Raw genomic sequence first — 16877 nt, forward strand, 5'->3', positions numbered from 1 at the left:
TCAGAATTTATGCTTTAAATATTATGAAGCATGTCTTAAAAGTAGAGCCATGGGTGCACAGTGCTTGTTTTTGCCATTAAAATCTGTTACCTAGGAAATGACCCCCTTCTGCCACCAAAGGAATCCAGGGTGTAATTATTCTTAAGCAGTTACTAAAAGGTGAATTTAATGCAGTGGGGTGAAAATGTTTAAATTGCATAAAAGTTTAAAGGAGGAAAAACACATTTATGCTGGGGTGAATAGTGCCTGGTGTTAAGGCTGCCATGGGAAAAATACATACAATAGATGCTGTATAAAATTAAATATAACTTAATTGAATGATGATTGCTTAATTTATTTTATTACCTAGGAAAAACTCAGCGCAACAACTACCAATAAATGTGCACTGCAAAACAGAATTCATGCTGGAATTCATGGAGAGAGTCATGCAACCAGCTCCTCTACAATCCTTACAAATGCATGTCTAACCAAAGCTGACACACAGCAAATAGATACAGAGAAAATCTGGAGAAAGAAACACTGTGAAATGTAAGAGCAGATCTAAAGGGTTGGCCCTTTAAAATTAAAGAAGCAGCGATAATATTTAAATAAATGCATCCTTACAAGGAAAAAAAAAATCAACATCTTTATGCCATTACTTAAAGCACTTTCACACTCTATTTTTAAATCTTCCACCACAAAAACCACTCTAAAAATAAAGGCTGATAATAGCCTAACCCTTGCCTTGCTCCCTCCAATGATGATGTGGAAACACTTAATTAATGGCTTTAGTTTTTTACACTCCTTTCCCTGGCAGCCCTTGGGTTTGTGCTCTCCCTGCTTTCATTCCCAGCCTGGGGCTGGGTGCAGGTGTGGAAGTGAGCCGGGGGCTGTGGCTTGTTAGGTAAGGAGGAGCCACACGTTTCTGTGGAATGGGAAGCACACAGATATGGTAAATTCTCCTCCAGCCTCCCAGCACACAGGGACAGACTGCTCAGCACCACCAGGGGCTCCTCCTGCTCCCGCCTGACAAGGGAACAGCTCGGCAGGGAATTCCTCTCCTTCCCAGCACGACACAAAGCAATAATCACATCAGCTCACCTGGCCCACAATAAAACACCACCGCAGACTCCTGACCTATGCAGATGTCAAGCCCACCTCTCTGCTGATTCTGCAAAAGCTCCTCTGTGTCCCAGCAATAAATGCACCTAAAATTGACTGCAGGAGCTTTACTCAGACCTCTGTAACCTCAGGAACTTCACCAGCAAAAGATTTTACCAGGTACCTGAGGAGTTGCAAAAGTGTAAAACATTTTGGACAGCTCTTGCTTACTGTGCTCAGAACAGTGCAGGTGAGCAGCAACAAAAGGCCACAATGGGGACCAGGGGAATGATGAGATCCCAAAAGCATTTGAGTAGTGCACAACAACTCGCCAGAAATCCATGTAATTAGCTGTGAGAGAATCATTAGAAGAGAATATTGTGGTACAGTGGATGTGCACAGCCAATGAGCTGGGACGGGGAATTAGGAAGAACAATCATCAGAGGAGTGAAGGGCTAGCACTAGCCAAACAGGGAGCAAGGAGTCAGCTGTGCACATGGCTTCCACTTCATAAATTTGGATTTACATTTTTAAGGAAAAAAATCCCTGATTTTATTGAAAAGACCTTTTCAATGCATGACATTTTATTTGCTAACAAGCATGTGCATCACACTGTTGGAGGTTGTCTGGGCACCTGTGTTCATGTTTCTGGCCAAAAACTGTCTGGAAACTTCACTTCAACAACTCTGGCAGCAGGAAGCCTGGGGGATCATCCCTTTTCCAGAACACCACATTAAAAGGTTAAATCACTGCTCTAAATCTGTGCTTACATTTTGGTGACATTTTATAGACACGAAGCGTTTTTTGACAATTATTCCATGAGTGCAGAAATGAGTGCACACCTACACTTGATTTAATATACAGTGAGTTGCATTCCCAACTCGGAGCAGATGCACAGAAAATATTGTGTCCCCATGTCATCCCTGATTAGCCAGTTCCTGTCATTTTGGGATTTACACTGGAGCTGCTGCCAGTTCTGCAGCTCAGCTGCCAGACAAGGAGGTGGTTCTTCAGCACAGAGGTGGATACCAGGCTGTGCCAGCTGGACCCAGTGCACAAGCCTGAAAAGGGAAAAAACCCCACAACAATCCCACTAAAAGAATTAACTCTGTGATCTTTCTCTTGCTCAAGTCAGCATTTTCAGAGAGAACTGATTTTTAAAACAACATAGATAACACCCAGGACAAGAGACATCCATGGAGCAGCACCAGGGTAAACAGAGTGAACAAATCCCACAAAAACCTGTGTGCCCCAAGGTAAACAGGGTGAACGAGCCCCACTGGAGGCTGGGGGCAAACACCACCACAGCCCCTTCTCCCTGGGCTCTGTTTCACGTTTTCTCCTTATTGCCAGGCAGAGGTGTGACTGGCACACCACACACCTCCCTTCTAATAAATCCTTTATTTGGCCGATGTGGAGTGCTAATATTTGGGTAGCAAGGATGATCTTTCAGGTAACAGACTTTCCTGTAAGGTAAGCACGGAGCACAGCTCTAATATTTGCACAGATGAGAAAGGAGGTCACAAGGGGTTCCATTTCCTCAAGGAACTGCTCCTGCTGACGTCAAGAGACAGTTTGCATAAATATGGCCAAGAAGCAGGACTTAACCCGCCACAAAAAAACTGGAAACACTCACTTGGATTGGGCTAGAAAAATAAGAAGCCTTAGGAGGAAAAAATTAGAAGTGTTTGAGAGACAACATTCATGATGACATCAGTTTCCTCCAGCAATATGCAAAGGTGAGAAAGCTTCCAGATGGGAGTGCCTTCAGTTAACCTCCAGATTCTTGGGTCTTTTTTGACTTTTTTGATTCATAATCTCTGGACCAAACCATCTTATTTTCATATTAGATCTGTTTTTCAGGATATTCCCATGGCTCTAAAATTTCTAATGTGTAAACACATCAAAAGCTGCACTAAGCATCAGGATATGTGCATTGGAATAAAACAGGATGCAGACACAAACTGAGTGCTATTTTAAGATTTGTGGTGGTAGCAAAAATCTGCAGAGATTTGTGCAGGAGCTCTTTCACTGGTTTTGGCTAAGTGCCCAGCTAAGTCCTGACAACACTTGAGATGTTCAAAAGGGAATTTTCTGTGATTATAGCATGAAATACACTGAGTTGATCTCATATCTTGCATTGTACACCACTTTATCCAAAAGCAGAGGGCTAGACTTAATGGTATTATTAAATTATAGATTTATCACACACTGAGTTCCATTGTCCCTGATTTTTTTCTTTCAGCTTTACATTTTAGATGCTGGTAAACAGGCACTGTGACAGTCAGGCTTCTGCTGAGGGTCACATCCCAGAGGAACTCTCCTGTCAATCCCACACCCTGCAAAGCAAGCAGGGAAAGCAGCCCCATCCCTGCTCACTGACACCAGTCAAACACATTTTATTTTAAAATGCACCACAGGATGTCTCACTGGCCTGTGAGATCCCAAAGCAGACAGCTGGGACAGCAGCTGGATTTGGAAGCAGACTTTGCTCTAGCATGTAGGAGAGCTGAGTGACTGTGTCTGAGTGCAGCAGGAGCGTGAAATGCACTGACCTTTCTTGGCCAGGTTGCTGTTGGGTTCATACTTCTCAATCAGCACTTGAACTTGCTCTTGTTTGAGAGGTGGGTAAAGGATCTCGTTCAATCGTGGATCCCGCTGCTTCAAATTGATGAAGTCCATCATCTGATCCACAGTAAGGTAGGGCTTGCTCTTGGCACCACTGCAGAGAAATTAAAGCAAAGTCACGTTAAAACATTTCCTTGAAGTCTGGTTCTGGGTCTGAAACTTCCCAAGGAAACTGAAACAAGATTCATACAAAACTATCACATAACAGAAACATCACTCCACTGTGTCTCTGCACAGTGATTATTTATTTTGATTTATTTTGCCAAAGTTTCTCCATCACACATCTAGGAGGAACATCTCTGAAAATGTTCAGCATTACTGGCATCAATGGGAAGACTTGGAGCAATGCTAAAAGCCTTTCATTCCTCCGAATTCTTGGAATGGAGCTATTTAACAAAGCAAAAGAGAAAACAGCCGTGGGATTCAATCCCCAGCTTGCCACAACCACTCTGCTGGCACTCCTGGCCCAGCTATTTGGGTTACTGCTGAATAATAGCAGCCCTGATTGCATTATTCTGGTGATTTGTGTGGGTACCTTTTTTATAAACCTTCTAAAAGCTTCGAGGTGCTCTGCAAGGCAAGCAAAAAGCTGCCTGCTTGGGGAGGCAGTGAGGAGAGCAGAGTTTGGCACAAGCTGTGCCCTGACAGAAACCCAGGCTTGCTGTCCTGCCTCCACTGACCAGGCTGTGCTCAAAGTGAGGCACACAGATTACTGCAGGGGTAGAGCACCAGCACTTACAGAGCTCAGAACTGAATGGATCAAATCAGTTGTAGCTGGCTGCTAATTTAATTTCACGGTGTGAATCCATCATACACAAATCCTAAAAGTTGCTGCATTTTTTTTCCCAGTCCTAATTAAGCTTTTGGGGGTGATTATACATATTCTCATGCCTATTTTGTGCTGTTATTGCTTATTACTCTTCTTTCTTTACTTTCTCGGAAACCTAAAGTGTCCTGATCAATGCAGAAAAACAAGACTTGGCAGTTCTCCTCTAGGAACAAATTCCTTTAAAACTCAAGCCATCAGAAGTGGAGGTAAAAGCCTGGGAGAGAAGGAGCCCTTGATCCAAGATTAAATAACAGCCCTGCTTGACATTTGAATCTGTCACTGGCCAGCCCTGCATGCTGCTGTAGTGTAAATAACCCACTTTGCCGTGGCCAGCCCAGGAAATCAGTGAATGGGGAAAATAAATAAATAAAGCAGTGAGAGTGCTTCCTTACAACTCAGAGAAGATGTGGTCGATCTCAGGGCGAGGGCAGAGGTTGTTCAGGAACACTCTGTACACCTCTGGCGTGAAGTCATCTTGAGGGATGGAATCGTTCTGTGAAATGGGGAAACAAACAGTGAGAGAGACATACAGCACTGTCATATGCTCTGTGCACACTGAGCACTCAGTGTTGGCTGCTTTTGATTTCCGTCCTGCAACCCAGAGGAGCCCAGGTTCTGCAGGGGTGTAAGCTCCCCTGAATGCCAGAGCAGCTTAAAGAGTACAGCTTTAAAAAATACACACAAATATATCTGTATTTTAATTTTAGTTATTATATTATGTATAATATTGTTTATTTTATATAATATTATTTGTTATATTATTTATAATACAATATATTTATTTTATTTATTATATATCTGTATTTTTTTATTTATTATTTTTTATTTTTCAGCTTCCACGAGGCCCAGGTATGTCATCCTCTGAGCACCTGGGAAGGAGGAGGAAGGCACAAGTCCCTACCTGCCCCCGAGCAGAAATGGGTGTACCAGCCCTGCTGAGTCTCTGAGCTCACCCCAGCAGAGCTGAGCCCGTGGCTGTCAGTGAGCAGAGCAGCAGCATCACAGGGGTGAGGATGTCACTCATCCTGCCAGAGCTGTCACACAGCTGGGGAGCAATGTGGGTCACTGTGTCACTGCTGCTACACTTGTTCCCTGGCAGCAGCAGGGATCCTGCCTGCACGTGCACGTTCAGGATGCCACAGTTCTGGGCAGCACTCAAGCAGCACAGCTCTGCCATCCATCTTTATCTTTGTCCTGAACACTCAGTGTGACACACTGGGCAATCAGACTTCTTTTAGAGAAATTGATAAAAATGCTCACCTGCAGAACACATGCCAGCTTTTTTTTTCCCCTTACATCTTCTACAATTTAGAGTGATTTAATTTTAGAGTGATTTAAATTTAGTCCAACTTCTAGATGACAATTTCATCACCCTCACTACATTTTTCTCTGAAAAAACCAAATTACTGGAGGCGTTTACTGTACCGAGTATAAGAGTCCTTCATCCAAGGCTATGGCATGTGGTCGCTGGGAGCACCATGGCCCACAGGATGGCTCTCCACGCTCCAAAAAGGGATGAACTAGAGGAAGAGGATGGTAATTTGGGCACAGAGCTGCTTGCTTGGCAAGGCTGGCTGGGGCAAGCAGTGCCTGTGTTCCTGTGCCTGTTCAGCAGCGCTGCCAGGCGAACCTGCAGCACGGCTCAAGCCTTTGTTGGACCCAAGGAAACTTTGCTGTGCTCTTCCTGCCTCAGGTTACAAGAAGTAAACAATGCCACAGGCATCACTTTGTGTCCTTTCATCTGAAATCCACACAGCCTTGAGAGGGCTTTATCCTGTTTCTGTCCATAGGAGTCAATCTATCCCAGACTGACCAGTCTGGGCTGTCCTCCGCTCTGCCTGGACAACCATCCCCAGGCTCCCACATTCTGGGTGACCCCACCAGACCCTTAACCCTCCTTTTCTGGCAGGCTGGCGTGGCTGCAGGGTGAGCTGGTGCCAACACCTGTGCTTGCCTTGAGGCTGGGATTCCCAAAGCTTGGGAATTCTCCTGTTCGATCTGCCAGCCTGCCCTCCCCTGCTCATAACCCCTGTCCAGCAGGGTGCTGCTCCTCAGCCAGGCCTTATCAATGATTCTCTGACCACCACAGAGCTACAGCTACAGCAAGCCACTATTTTTTTTCTTTACAAGGGATTTGAAGGTGCTCAGCTGAACAAAAGTTTATTTCTTCCAACAGCCTGAGATCCAGAACCTCAGACCCAGTTAGCAGACATCACTTTGCCTCCCTGTGTCTCCAAACACCCACTGCAAAGAGAACAACCAACATGAGCCCTCAGGCACAAGTGTACAGAGCTTTTTAATAGGTGTTTCCTAGCAGTACCATCATCAGTGGGTACAAACCACAGATATCTAGATGGGAGACTGAAGCCACCTCAGGCACACCTCCCACAGCCACATTTGGCTTCCAAAAGCCTGTGTGCCCCCAGGGATGGAAATACACTGCCCCCTGACTCAGGCTGGTCTGAGCCGTCCCCGTTCCAGAGGAACCACCCACACACCTTATGGGCTCATCTCTCTGTGACACCAAGGAACAGAGCACAAACCCACTGCACCACATGAGAGCATCCCTCCTTTCCAGCCTGGCTCAACGCTGGCATTCCATTTTATTCCTTGATTAGATTCTCTACTAATTTCAAGCCCTGCTGATTTAGAATTTGCCTGCTAACCTGCCTGCTTTTGAAACATCTGTATCCAGTCTGTTACGTATTTGGCAGCATGAGAGCTAATTCAGATTATTTGCACAGACTGGACTCAAGAGCTGGTTATTTTATTTTAACACTCAAGCTCGCTGGTGCTTCATTGTGAACCCTGACATTAACTAGAAGGCAAAAACCACTTTTCACAGCCAAAAGGCCAGCTAAAATAAAGCTCTCCAAATTCTATTTAAGGCACCTTCAACCAAAACAAACAAAAAACATCCAACAATAACAAAAAGCAACCTTATTTCCAAAAGATAGCCAAGTTTTAAACAAAACCAACACAGGGGAATCAGATGGCAGTCAGAAATTCATTGGGGTATTTTAAAACTTTGTTTAAATGTTTATTTAATCTTTCTGCTTTTAGATCTGCTGGATGATGACTGTTCCAAAAATCAGGGTTTGATCCTCCAAGACTCCACACAGGCCAGTTGTGCCCCAGAAAGAGAGAAATAATTAAAGTCATGTTTTGAAAAGTGCTTGACTTGAGGCCCATGGCTCATCCCACTGTGATCATGCCCTGCTGCTCAGCACTGCAGAGAATCCACCTCTATTAAGGTCCTTAAAGACAAAATAAAGGATTTATCTCAGCAACTCTGAGGGTCCTCTCTGGCGCTACTCCTCAGGAGGAAAACAATTACCTGGGCAAGGAGAACTCTTGCTCTCTTGCACTAAGTGCAGAGCCTGCAGGTTTTTTCCCTGGGGAGCGGGGCTGATGGATGGGGTACCTGTCCTGTCACAGAAAATCCACACAGGGACACTGTCCCCTGTCACTGTGAGAGGCACATGAGGGAATATCCCAGGCTTCAAGATCCACTCCCAAGTTCCAAGAGCTGCAGCACACATGGTGTGAAGCTCATGGCCAATGAGCTCCATATCCTCCCAGAGCAATGAGAGGTGGGCAAGCTCAGGGAGAAAATCCACGAGGCATGAATATGAAAGTGCAGAGCCTGAACTGCTAACATCCATGAGAGATTTTCATGAATTCTCTGAATAATTTGGCTGAGCAAGCTCCCTGATATTCATGTCTTGCGTGCTGCTGGAGTCCACTGCTCTCCCAAGGTTTTATGGCAACACCATGTGTCCTGCAGTAATAGGGCAGAAAAGCTGGAGCTAAGAATTTCACTTGCTCAAATAAACAGGAACACAAAGGAAAGGAGATGTGGTTGAAGTTCTGCTTCTCTTCCATTCCCTTACCTCCATGAGATTCAGTTTTGCCCTTCCACAGTATTTTCCAAAGATGATCACCACAGTTCTCTTTGGTGCATGCAGCGCATTTCCCTTTTGTCCCAGCCAAAGAAAGGATCTACTTCATACTCTGAATCACTTTCAAGATGGTATCCCAGCAACAAGCATCCAGCAGTGTGTATGTAAAACTGGCTCTACTTAGATAAATAGCAGAAAAGGCTGCAGTTTCTTTCAAAGACCCAAATGGTATTTAAATTTTCCTTTCAGAGACACGTAGTAAACGGAAGGAATAAATCAGCTGATTCAGAAAGCAGCGCCTCAGAGATTTTTTTTGCACACTTTGTCTTGTTTGCTATCAATTAAATGGAAACTCATCTTTAAAACCTTTCTCTCCACATTTCTAACCTCACAATATTACTTCAGATAAGATTATTACAGTATTTTATGCCTACTTTGCTGACATTCCTTGGAATTTTATTTAAACCTACGAAGGAAGGTCTCACTGAAGGGGTGTTTGAGGGTTGGCTGGGAAAGATTCTGCTCCTCTGTTCTGGAGCTGCAGGAAGGGGCTCTGTTAAACCAGTGGGGGAGCAGATGTCAAGGAAACCTCTCAGCACAGAGCTTTGTATGAGTCAGGGGATCAGGAGATGCAGGCTGTGTCTGCTACAGAAGGGTTGTGCCCCACCTCTTGGATCCCTGAAGGAAGGAATTATCCTGCAGGAACCTGTCCTGGGATTAAAACCCAGCTTGAGCAGGGAGGTGGGAGCACATGTCCCACTGTGGTTGCTCCCACCCTCACCCAATCTGTGACTCCAGAGTTAACTGGAAGTCATGCCATCTGAAAAAGGCTTCTTAAGGGCCAGGTGCCATCCTGGAAATGCTCTGGGTTGAGGAGAGCTCCTGGATGAGCAGGATGCAATGGCGGCATGCCTGCAGTGTTAGCAGCTCCCACAGCACATTTCCTTCATGCATCTTTTGGATAGGGCAGGGAGGCTTAGCCTGTCACTTATCTGCAGCCACAGATCACACCTCAGGCTAACACTGAAATTGTGCAAAGGTCACTTATCCTTCAAATGGCCTCACAGGATTCCTCCAGGACAGCTCACACAAACTCTGCCCTTCCTTTGAATCCTTTCAGGCTTCTTCCAGTGCCCCTGATCCCAAACAACTCCAACCCAAAGGCACTCAGAGGGCTCTCAGGAACCTCGGGGTGGGAAGCCAGAGCTGCTGCTGAGGAGCCGCCCAGAGCAAAGGCAGCACAGAGCAGAGGACACAGCAGCCAAGCCCAGCCAAGCTTGTAGGAGTGACGGGGGGTAGGATGGTCAGGATGGATGGAGATGAGAGATCTCGAAGGCCAGGTCAGGAACTTGTGGTTTACTGCAAAGGGCCTGGGTGCAGGGCCCTGCTGGGAGCTGCCAGCCACAGCTCAGAGCAGGCTGAGAGAAGAGAGGGGGAAAGGGGATGAGAGGGTAAGAGAGCAAAAGGGGTAAGAGAGCGAGGTTCTCATTACAATACAATAAATCTTCTGGGTTGAATAGTCTAATTTGTTGTCTTATATAGCACAGCAGTTCTATTATCATTATAGCACAAGGATTCCGTATCACCAGAGTTTTGTACCTCCTCGATGTTTCTCGTAGGCAGCTCCTCTAAGCACTGACTCTTCCTGGTCCTTGCAGCAGCCATCTGACTCCAGCTCCCACCAATCCACTCTTTTACACCACTGCTCTTATTGGCTACAGGTGTGGCCTGTTAACATCAGGCCTGCTCCTAATCTTTAGTAATTGGTTCAGCTGCAACTCTTTAGGGGGTAAGATTGCACTCTATACACTTTCATTTACCCATACTGTGTCCCCCTACACTAATTTTTACTAACTAATCTAGTACAATATACAAATTTTATAGCATTTACATACAGCCTGTAAGAATCATTACATTACCACATTGTGTTACATTTTAAACTTTAAAAACTCCTCTTTGGGGCCCTTCTGCCAAGCTGGCAGGGCCTGCTCTGACCCTTGAAGCTGCCTGCAAGCAGAGGGTGCTGCTCCATCAAAAGGGGATCACCTTCAGCCGGCCACACCATTGTTTTCTTCATTGTTTGAGGTATCTCAAAGCTTGCTTTCATTTCAATCTCCCTTATAGTTTCCATATTCTCAAAACCTTTTGCCAGGCAATCATACTGATAAGGCTTTCCTGTTCCATGTCCCCCACAAGAGCTTGCTCGGTGCTTACCCTGGAGGAGGGCAGGTTGCAGGCCTCCAGCGCCGTCTCCACGCGCTTTCTGTCCGAGGAGAACAGGCGGTAAATGCTGCAAGGAGCACAAACACAGGGTTTGCTGTAAACACCTGCCTTGATGGCCCTTGTGGCTCAAGGACTGAGTATCTCCCAGCAGCCTTTTGCATCTTTAGCCATTTGTTTCCATTTGCTGGCTGCTCAGTACAGAGGGGAGTTTGACAGTGCACAGGTTTAACCCTACCCCACACCAGCCCCTATCACAGCAGGCATTTATTTCAGCCATCACTGGTCTCCTCATTCCCCCAGTGCCATGCAATTTCAATCTGCTTATTTACACATATCCCTGATATAAAGAAATTATGCTGCTTCTTTTATTTTTTTTTCATTTTTAATTTTCACAAGTGGAAAGAACCAGGGCAGAGAGGCAGAACGCCTGTGTCCCAAGGGCATTTGAGCAGAGACACCCCATCATCACTGTTATAAAGAGAGGGTAAAATTATTCTTCTAGGCACAGGGGTCCCCAGCTCATCCCAAACACATCTTCACAGCCCAAAGCCAGCAGAGAGCACGTGGCAAGGAAGGGGAACAGCACTTACTTCTTCAGAGGAATGCGCCCCTCTGGAGTCACCTGCAGCTTGAGCTTTGTATAGCTGTGGAGAGAAAAGCACCCTGCTTTATTTTTACAGCATTTTCAAGGAGCTCTCCATCACCTTCTTCGCTCTGGGCTAGTGCTCTGATCATGTGGCAAGTCCCACTCAACTCCTTCTCCCAGGAGGAAAACATGTTGGGATATCATTATTGACCACAAACCTTCTACTGTCTGTCCTGAGAGAACTGTAAATGAGTTTTACAGCAACATCATCTGGTGAAAAGTGTGGCAACACTTAAATATTTTAGAGGACTTTTTTTCTTTTTTTTTTTTTTTTGTTAGAAAACTCAGCTTTTTCACTTCACCCACTGGTCTGCCAAGAGAAGAAGGAACTGCAAGGTTCTAATAAACTTTCCTTTTCTTCCCAACAGAAAATGCCATTAGCAACCACTTCAAAAGCACAGTGCACGCTGAAACTAGGATGACTGGGATAGGAACATTTCTACAAATCCTTGACTGCCCACAGTTTCATCTTCTGGAAACTGAAGCCTTTCGTGCTACTCTGTCACCAAGCACAACCTCCAGGACTGAGGGAGATTAAAACAAAAAAAATCACAACAGTTATTTAAAAAAACCCAAAAGTTTCTTTTATTTTGCCTTCTAGTTTTTCAAAATTTGACTACATTTTGGTGACATTGAGTGTTTTCCTCTATAACCAAGGAAGAAGATGTCCAAAAGCTGTTTATTATTGCACTCCCAGTGCTCCAAGGAACTAAATGTCATAGAGAAAACCCCTTCATTCTGCTCTAATGCAATCTGGTTTTCTCTTTCAACGAAAGGGTTCTGATAGGACTCCAACCAACCCTTTGCTTAGTACACCAATTATAATGGGGAAATAATTTAATCTTCAAAGTCATACATTTCTTAAGTGGCTGATTTGGCATCTGTGCAGAGGAGCTGGGAAACCTTACGGTTTCCAAGTGATTTATTAATTAGTGGGAAAAAACACAGGAATGCCATGCTTGCCTGCCACTGAATCCACACAGTGTGTCCAGTGACTTCATCTTTAATTAATATGGCTTGAAAAGCTGCCAAGGAACAGCTCCAGCCAAGGAGCTCTGCTGTAGCGTGTGATGAGACATTTCTCCCCTGGTTTGGGTAGGAAAGGGCCCATTAGGCACAGCCCAACCCTCCCCACTGCAGAGCTGCCAGCAGAGCCCACTGGGCACCTGGGCATTTCAGGGGCAGGAAATTGTACAACAAATCCCCCTCCAAGCCCTTCTCCAGCCTGTGCAGCTGAAGGAAGTCCCAGCTCAGGTGGGCACACTCCCAGCAGGCAGGGCCAACAGGAAATGTGAAATGTTCCCATCCATCTGGGATTTTGTTTGCCTAAAACATCCCTGCTGCCCCAACACACCCTTGTCAGACACAATGCTGTGTTTCCAACAACACCCACCCTTCAGAGCTGCCTCAAGAATTCCTGCATGGGGAGGAAACACACACCCACAGATGCACATCCCTCCTCCCTCCCACAGCAGGCACCTGTGGCTCTGTGGGATTAAATTCAGCACTCTGGAACATTCTGACTCTGAGGGCAGCTCATGGAAGAAACCTCACAAAGTGCAGGAAAAGGGAAAGTTAATTTTGGAGGGAAGAAGATTTTAGGAAGGTAAGTTTAGCCCTGCCTGTGAGCAGGGAAAGGTGTTTGGGGGAGGCAATAAGCTGACTTTAAGCAGCTAACTCACAGGCTGGGGAGGTGCAGCCCCTCTTTTAGAAGCCCAAAAGGCCAGTGAGTATCCCAGTTCAACACCAGCACTTTCTGGCAGGCTTTGCCATGCTCTTCTCAAAGCTCTGATTTCCACTAAACTGCCTCTCATCAGCTGAGAACTGCTGAATTGAGAATTGTCAGGTTGACAATTGTCAGTTGCTTCATCTCTTCCCTTTTACCCAAACCTTCTCACAAACAGCTTTTCTGCTTCAAGGAAAGCAACCCAGAATCTGCCCACTCTGCCAGGCAATGCAGAGGAAGGAATTCTCTCTGGATCACATGGAAATCAGAGAGATGGGACTGAGGAAAAGGGACTTCTGGCATTTTTCTTTTTTGTTTTGTTATCAATAAAAGACAAATAGGAAAACAAACCAGAAACAAGTCAGTCCAGAATATTCTTTCTTTTTAAATGGAGACTTTCAGCCTAGAGCTGAAGCTTCAACTGTACAAGGGGCAGGGAACATGCAACTCTTACTTTTTCTGCAATGATTTCATAGTTTGCCAGGAGAACCCTAGAAAGGATTTTGCTTAGATGACTTGTGGATAACAGGCTTCTTAGAGCCACAGGGACCAGGAGCTGTGTTTACAGAAGCGACACGGCACCAGAGCAGAAACAATGGATGCCAAGGTGAGTAAGAGGCTGGAGGAAGATGCTGCAGAGGGAGGAGCAGCTCCCTCAGGGTGACAGGCAGGGCCCTCTCCAGAAACAGGACACCCAGCTCCCCAGGGCCTTCTCCAGAAACAGGACACCCAGCTCCCAGGGTGACACAACCAGGGCCCTCTCCAGAAACAGGACACCCAGCTCCCTCAGGGTGACACAACCAGGGCCCTCTCCAGAAACAGGACACCCAGCTCCCAGGGTGACACAACCAGGGCCCTCTCCAGAAACAGGACACCCAGCTCCCAGGGTGACACAACCAGGGCCTTCTCCAGAAACAGGACACCCAGCTCCCTCAGGGTGACACAACCAGGGCCCTCTCCAGAAACAGGACACCCAGCTCCCAGGGTGACACAACCAGGGCCCTCTCCAGAAACAGGACATCCAGCTCCCAGGGTGACACAACCAGGGCCTTCTCCAGAAACAGGACACCCAGCTCCCAGGGTGACACAACCAGGGCCTTCTCCAGAAACAGGATACCCAGCTCCCAGGGTGACACAACCAGGGCCCTCTCCAGAAACAGGACACCCAGCTCCCAGGGTGACACAACCAGGGCCTTCTCCAGAAACAGGACATCCAGCTCCCAGGGTGACACAACCAGGGCCCTCTCCAGAAACAGGACACCCAGCTCCCTCAGGGTGACACCCAGCTCCCAGGGTGACATCAGGGCCACTTACGCCTTCTCCAGGAACGCGTCCCTCGACATGTTCTGGGCCAAGAGATTTGTTGCCAGACTGAACACTTCATCTGACCATTCCTGTGAAGGAAAAAGTGAATAAATGAGGCTCAGTTTAGATGTTTAGTGACACAATGCAACACGTTTTTGGAAATTATGCTTTGAATAAAAGGGCCTAATTAAAGCCTGAACTTGATTTTTCCAATTACATCTTCCCTCCTCATCTGTGAGACCTGTTTTTCTCATGCTAGAGAAAAAATGAAGACTGTTACAAATCGAAGTCCTGACTCTATCCAAGATAAGAAAGAAGCTTATAAACTCCCCAAGCAGCAGAAATACACAGGAGTACATTTCAATTACTCTGATGTGCAAGGAAGATGCAACTCCAAAGAACTCTTTCTCCCTGATTGCACATCCTCACACAGTGGTCCTATCCCCCACTAAATATTTTTCCAGGGAAGAAATGCTACGGAATCATGGAATGGCTTGGGTTGAAGGGATGTCCAAGAGGATCCAGATCCAAGGGACACCTTCCCCTAGACAGGCTGCTCCACATTGCTCCAGTCCTTTTCCTGCCTCCCTGACCTTTCCTGTTCCCAGCAGGGCTGACCATGATTATAAACTGAATTTTAGACTCAGAGTTTGTGCTGCTCTCCTCCCTCTCAGGTCTCTCCCACAGCTCTTCATTGCCAGCTTCAGTGTGTTTTTCCTTTCTAACCTGATGCTTATTCGCAACCTTTAATTGCAAATCTTTTTCATCACAACTGTGGTTTTGGATTGGCTTCATTTCACCTCACTGAAAGAAAGGGAAGAAAACAAGCAGTGCCTTTGCAAACAATGCGACTGCTTTTTGTTTTAGTTGACAAAGCTTTCAGACAAAGTTATGTTTCCTTTCCTAACAGTCCAAATCCAAAATTCCCACTGCCACCCTCTTTGGGAAATATTCCCTTCTCCTTAGCCTTTCTTTTTCATGAGATAAAAATATATATTAAAAAAAAGGAGGATTCCCTTCAGACAAAAATGGATAGGGATGGGAAGTGTCATTGACTTCCACTGAAACAAATGTTCCTGTGTCACTTTGGTGCTTGGAGCCTGTTTTACCTAAAACTCCTCATTTTTCCACATGACTGATTTGAGAAGCTGGGGGGGTTTTCCACCTTTTTTATATGCTGAGGTTTTTTCCCTGATGTTATCAGACCTTGTTCCTGAAGCTGGTGTCCCACCTGTGCTCCCAAGGATAAGGCTGCCTGCATGCCCAGTGTTTTAGACTGTTTTGGTGGCCTCTGATGCCCTCCAGCTCTCAGCTCCTGAGCCCATCCCATTCACCCTCAGCAACAGAGATAACACCTCTCCTGTGCTGCTGTTTCTGCAAGAGAAACCTTCTTCCCTCACACACAGACTTGTTCTGGAGGCAAATCAGTGTTGGCCAGATAGTCCTCCCTCCACCCTCTTGTGCCATTCTTCTCCTTTAACTGTTTTTCCTTCTTAGGTCTAGTTTGGAAAAGCCAGGGGTGTGAGAAGGCAGAGGAGGAGGAGTCAGGCTCGCTAGCAGCACAACTGCTTTGCTGTGAGTCCTGGAACAGAGAGCATATTAAGTGCAGCATCTGTTTTTCTTCTTGGCAACTCATTTTTCCAGGCTCAAAATAGGCTCATCTTGTAAACACTGCTTTGTTTAGGCACTAATAATAGCTGCCCAGGCTTCTCCCTGTGACACCGACGGCCACAGAGACTCACACAGCACAAAATACTCGCTGGAAATCGAAAATACACTGCCTTTTAACAGACCCTGATGGATTGTTCTCATGTTGCTGCTTCTGCTGGGCTTGAAGCTGCAATATTTTGTGTAAACCAGAAGTAGGGCACTCCAAGAGAATCCCACACCCCCAGCTCTTCCTTTCCTTTGTCCGAGTGCTTGTTGACAGGAACGTGAGGGAAACTCACTCATTATGTGCCTGTCACACACATTATTTATATCAGCAGCCTCGCCATTTGTTCCATTCTGCTCCTCTGCTGGCTTTTCCTGGCTCTCCAAAGCAGCCCCATCACTCTTGGCAAACCCTCTGAGGGTACCTGCAGGCTGAGCCACTCCTAACTGTGACTGCCATGGGTGCTGCAGCCTCTGCACAGATGTGATACAACAGGAAAACAGAAATCTGGGCGCTTTTGGAAACGAAATAGGGCTGCAGCAGTGCCGGCAAACCCAGCACTGATCCCTCATGGGAGCAGAAGGACCTGACCTTCTGATCTGCAACTCCAAGCAAGCCACATCCATCATGGTAACAGAGAGCTTCCTGCACCTGATCCCCTCCTGGCTGTGTCCTGCCACACCAGTTCACCTTCTGCCATTCCTGTGAACTTTGCTGAGGGGTAATTCAGCTGCTCAGGGCTTTGGCAGGCAGCACACGAGCAGCAGCTCCTGTAGTAATGTGCTGCTCCTTTGGAAATGCACTAATCTCTCTGCCTCTGCATGCATCAGGGGACCATGAGACAGAAGAGATGAGACCTTTTTCATAAGAAAAGGCAGCACAGA

General features: G+C 46.3%; 1 protein-coding gene across 4 annotated transcripts in view; it reads right to left on the bottom strand.

The window, feature by feature from the left end:
* The window catches only part of PLCB1 (phospholipase C beta 1), a 288021-nt gene that overhangs the window by 104180 nt on the left and 166964 nt on the right, over window positions 1-16877 (bottom strand). For all 4 annotated transcript variants that reach the window (XM_059467224.1, XM_059467223.1, XM_059467225.1 and 1 more), the window contains exons 5-9: window positions 14349-14428; window positions 11253-11306; window positions 10654-10729; window positions 4930-5030; window positions 3636-3802 (exon numbers count right to left, since the gene is read on the bottom strand). In XM_059467224.1, the coding sequence (XP_059323207.1) occupies window positions 3636-3802; window positions 4930-5030; window positions 10654-10729; window positions 11253-11306; window positions 14349-14428 (478 nt within the window). The remainder of the gene's footprint in view (window positions 1-3635; window positions 3803-4929; window positions 5031-10653; window positions 10730-11252; window positions 11307-14348; window positions 14429-16877) is intronic.

This window comes from Ammospiza nelsoni, chromosome 3 (genome assembly GCF_027579445.1).
Source record: "Ammospiza nelsoni isolate bAmmNel1 chromosome 3, bAmmNel1.pri, whole genome shotgun sequence".
Classification (NCBI taxonomy): Eukaryota; Metazoa; Chordata; class Aves; order Passeriformes; family Passerellidae; genus Ammospiza; species Ammospiza nelsoni.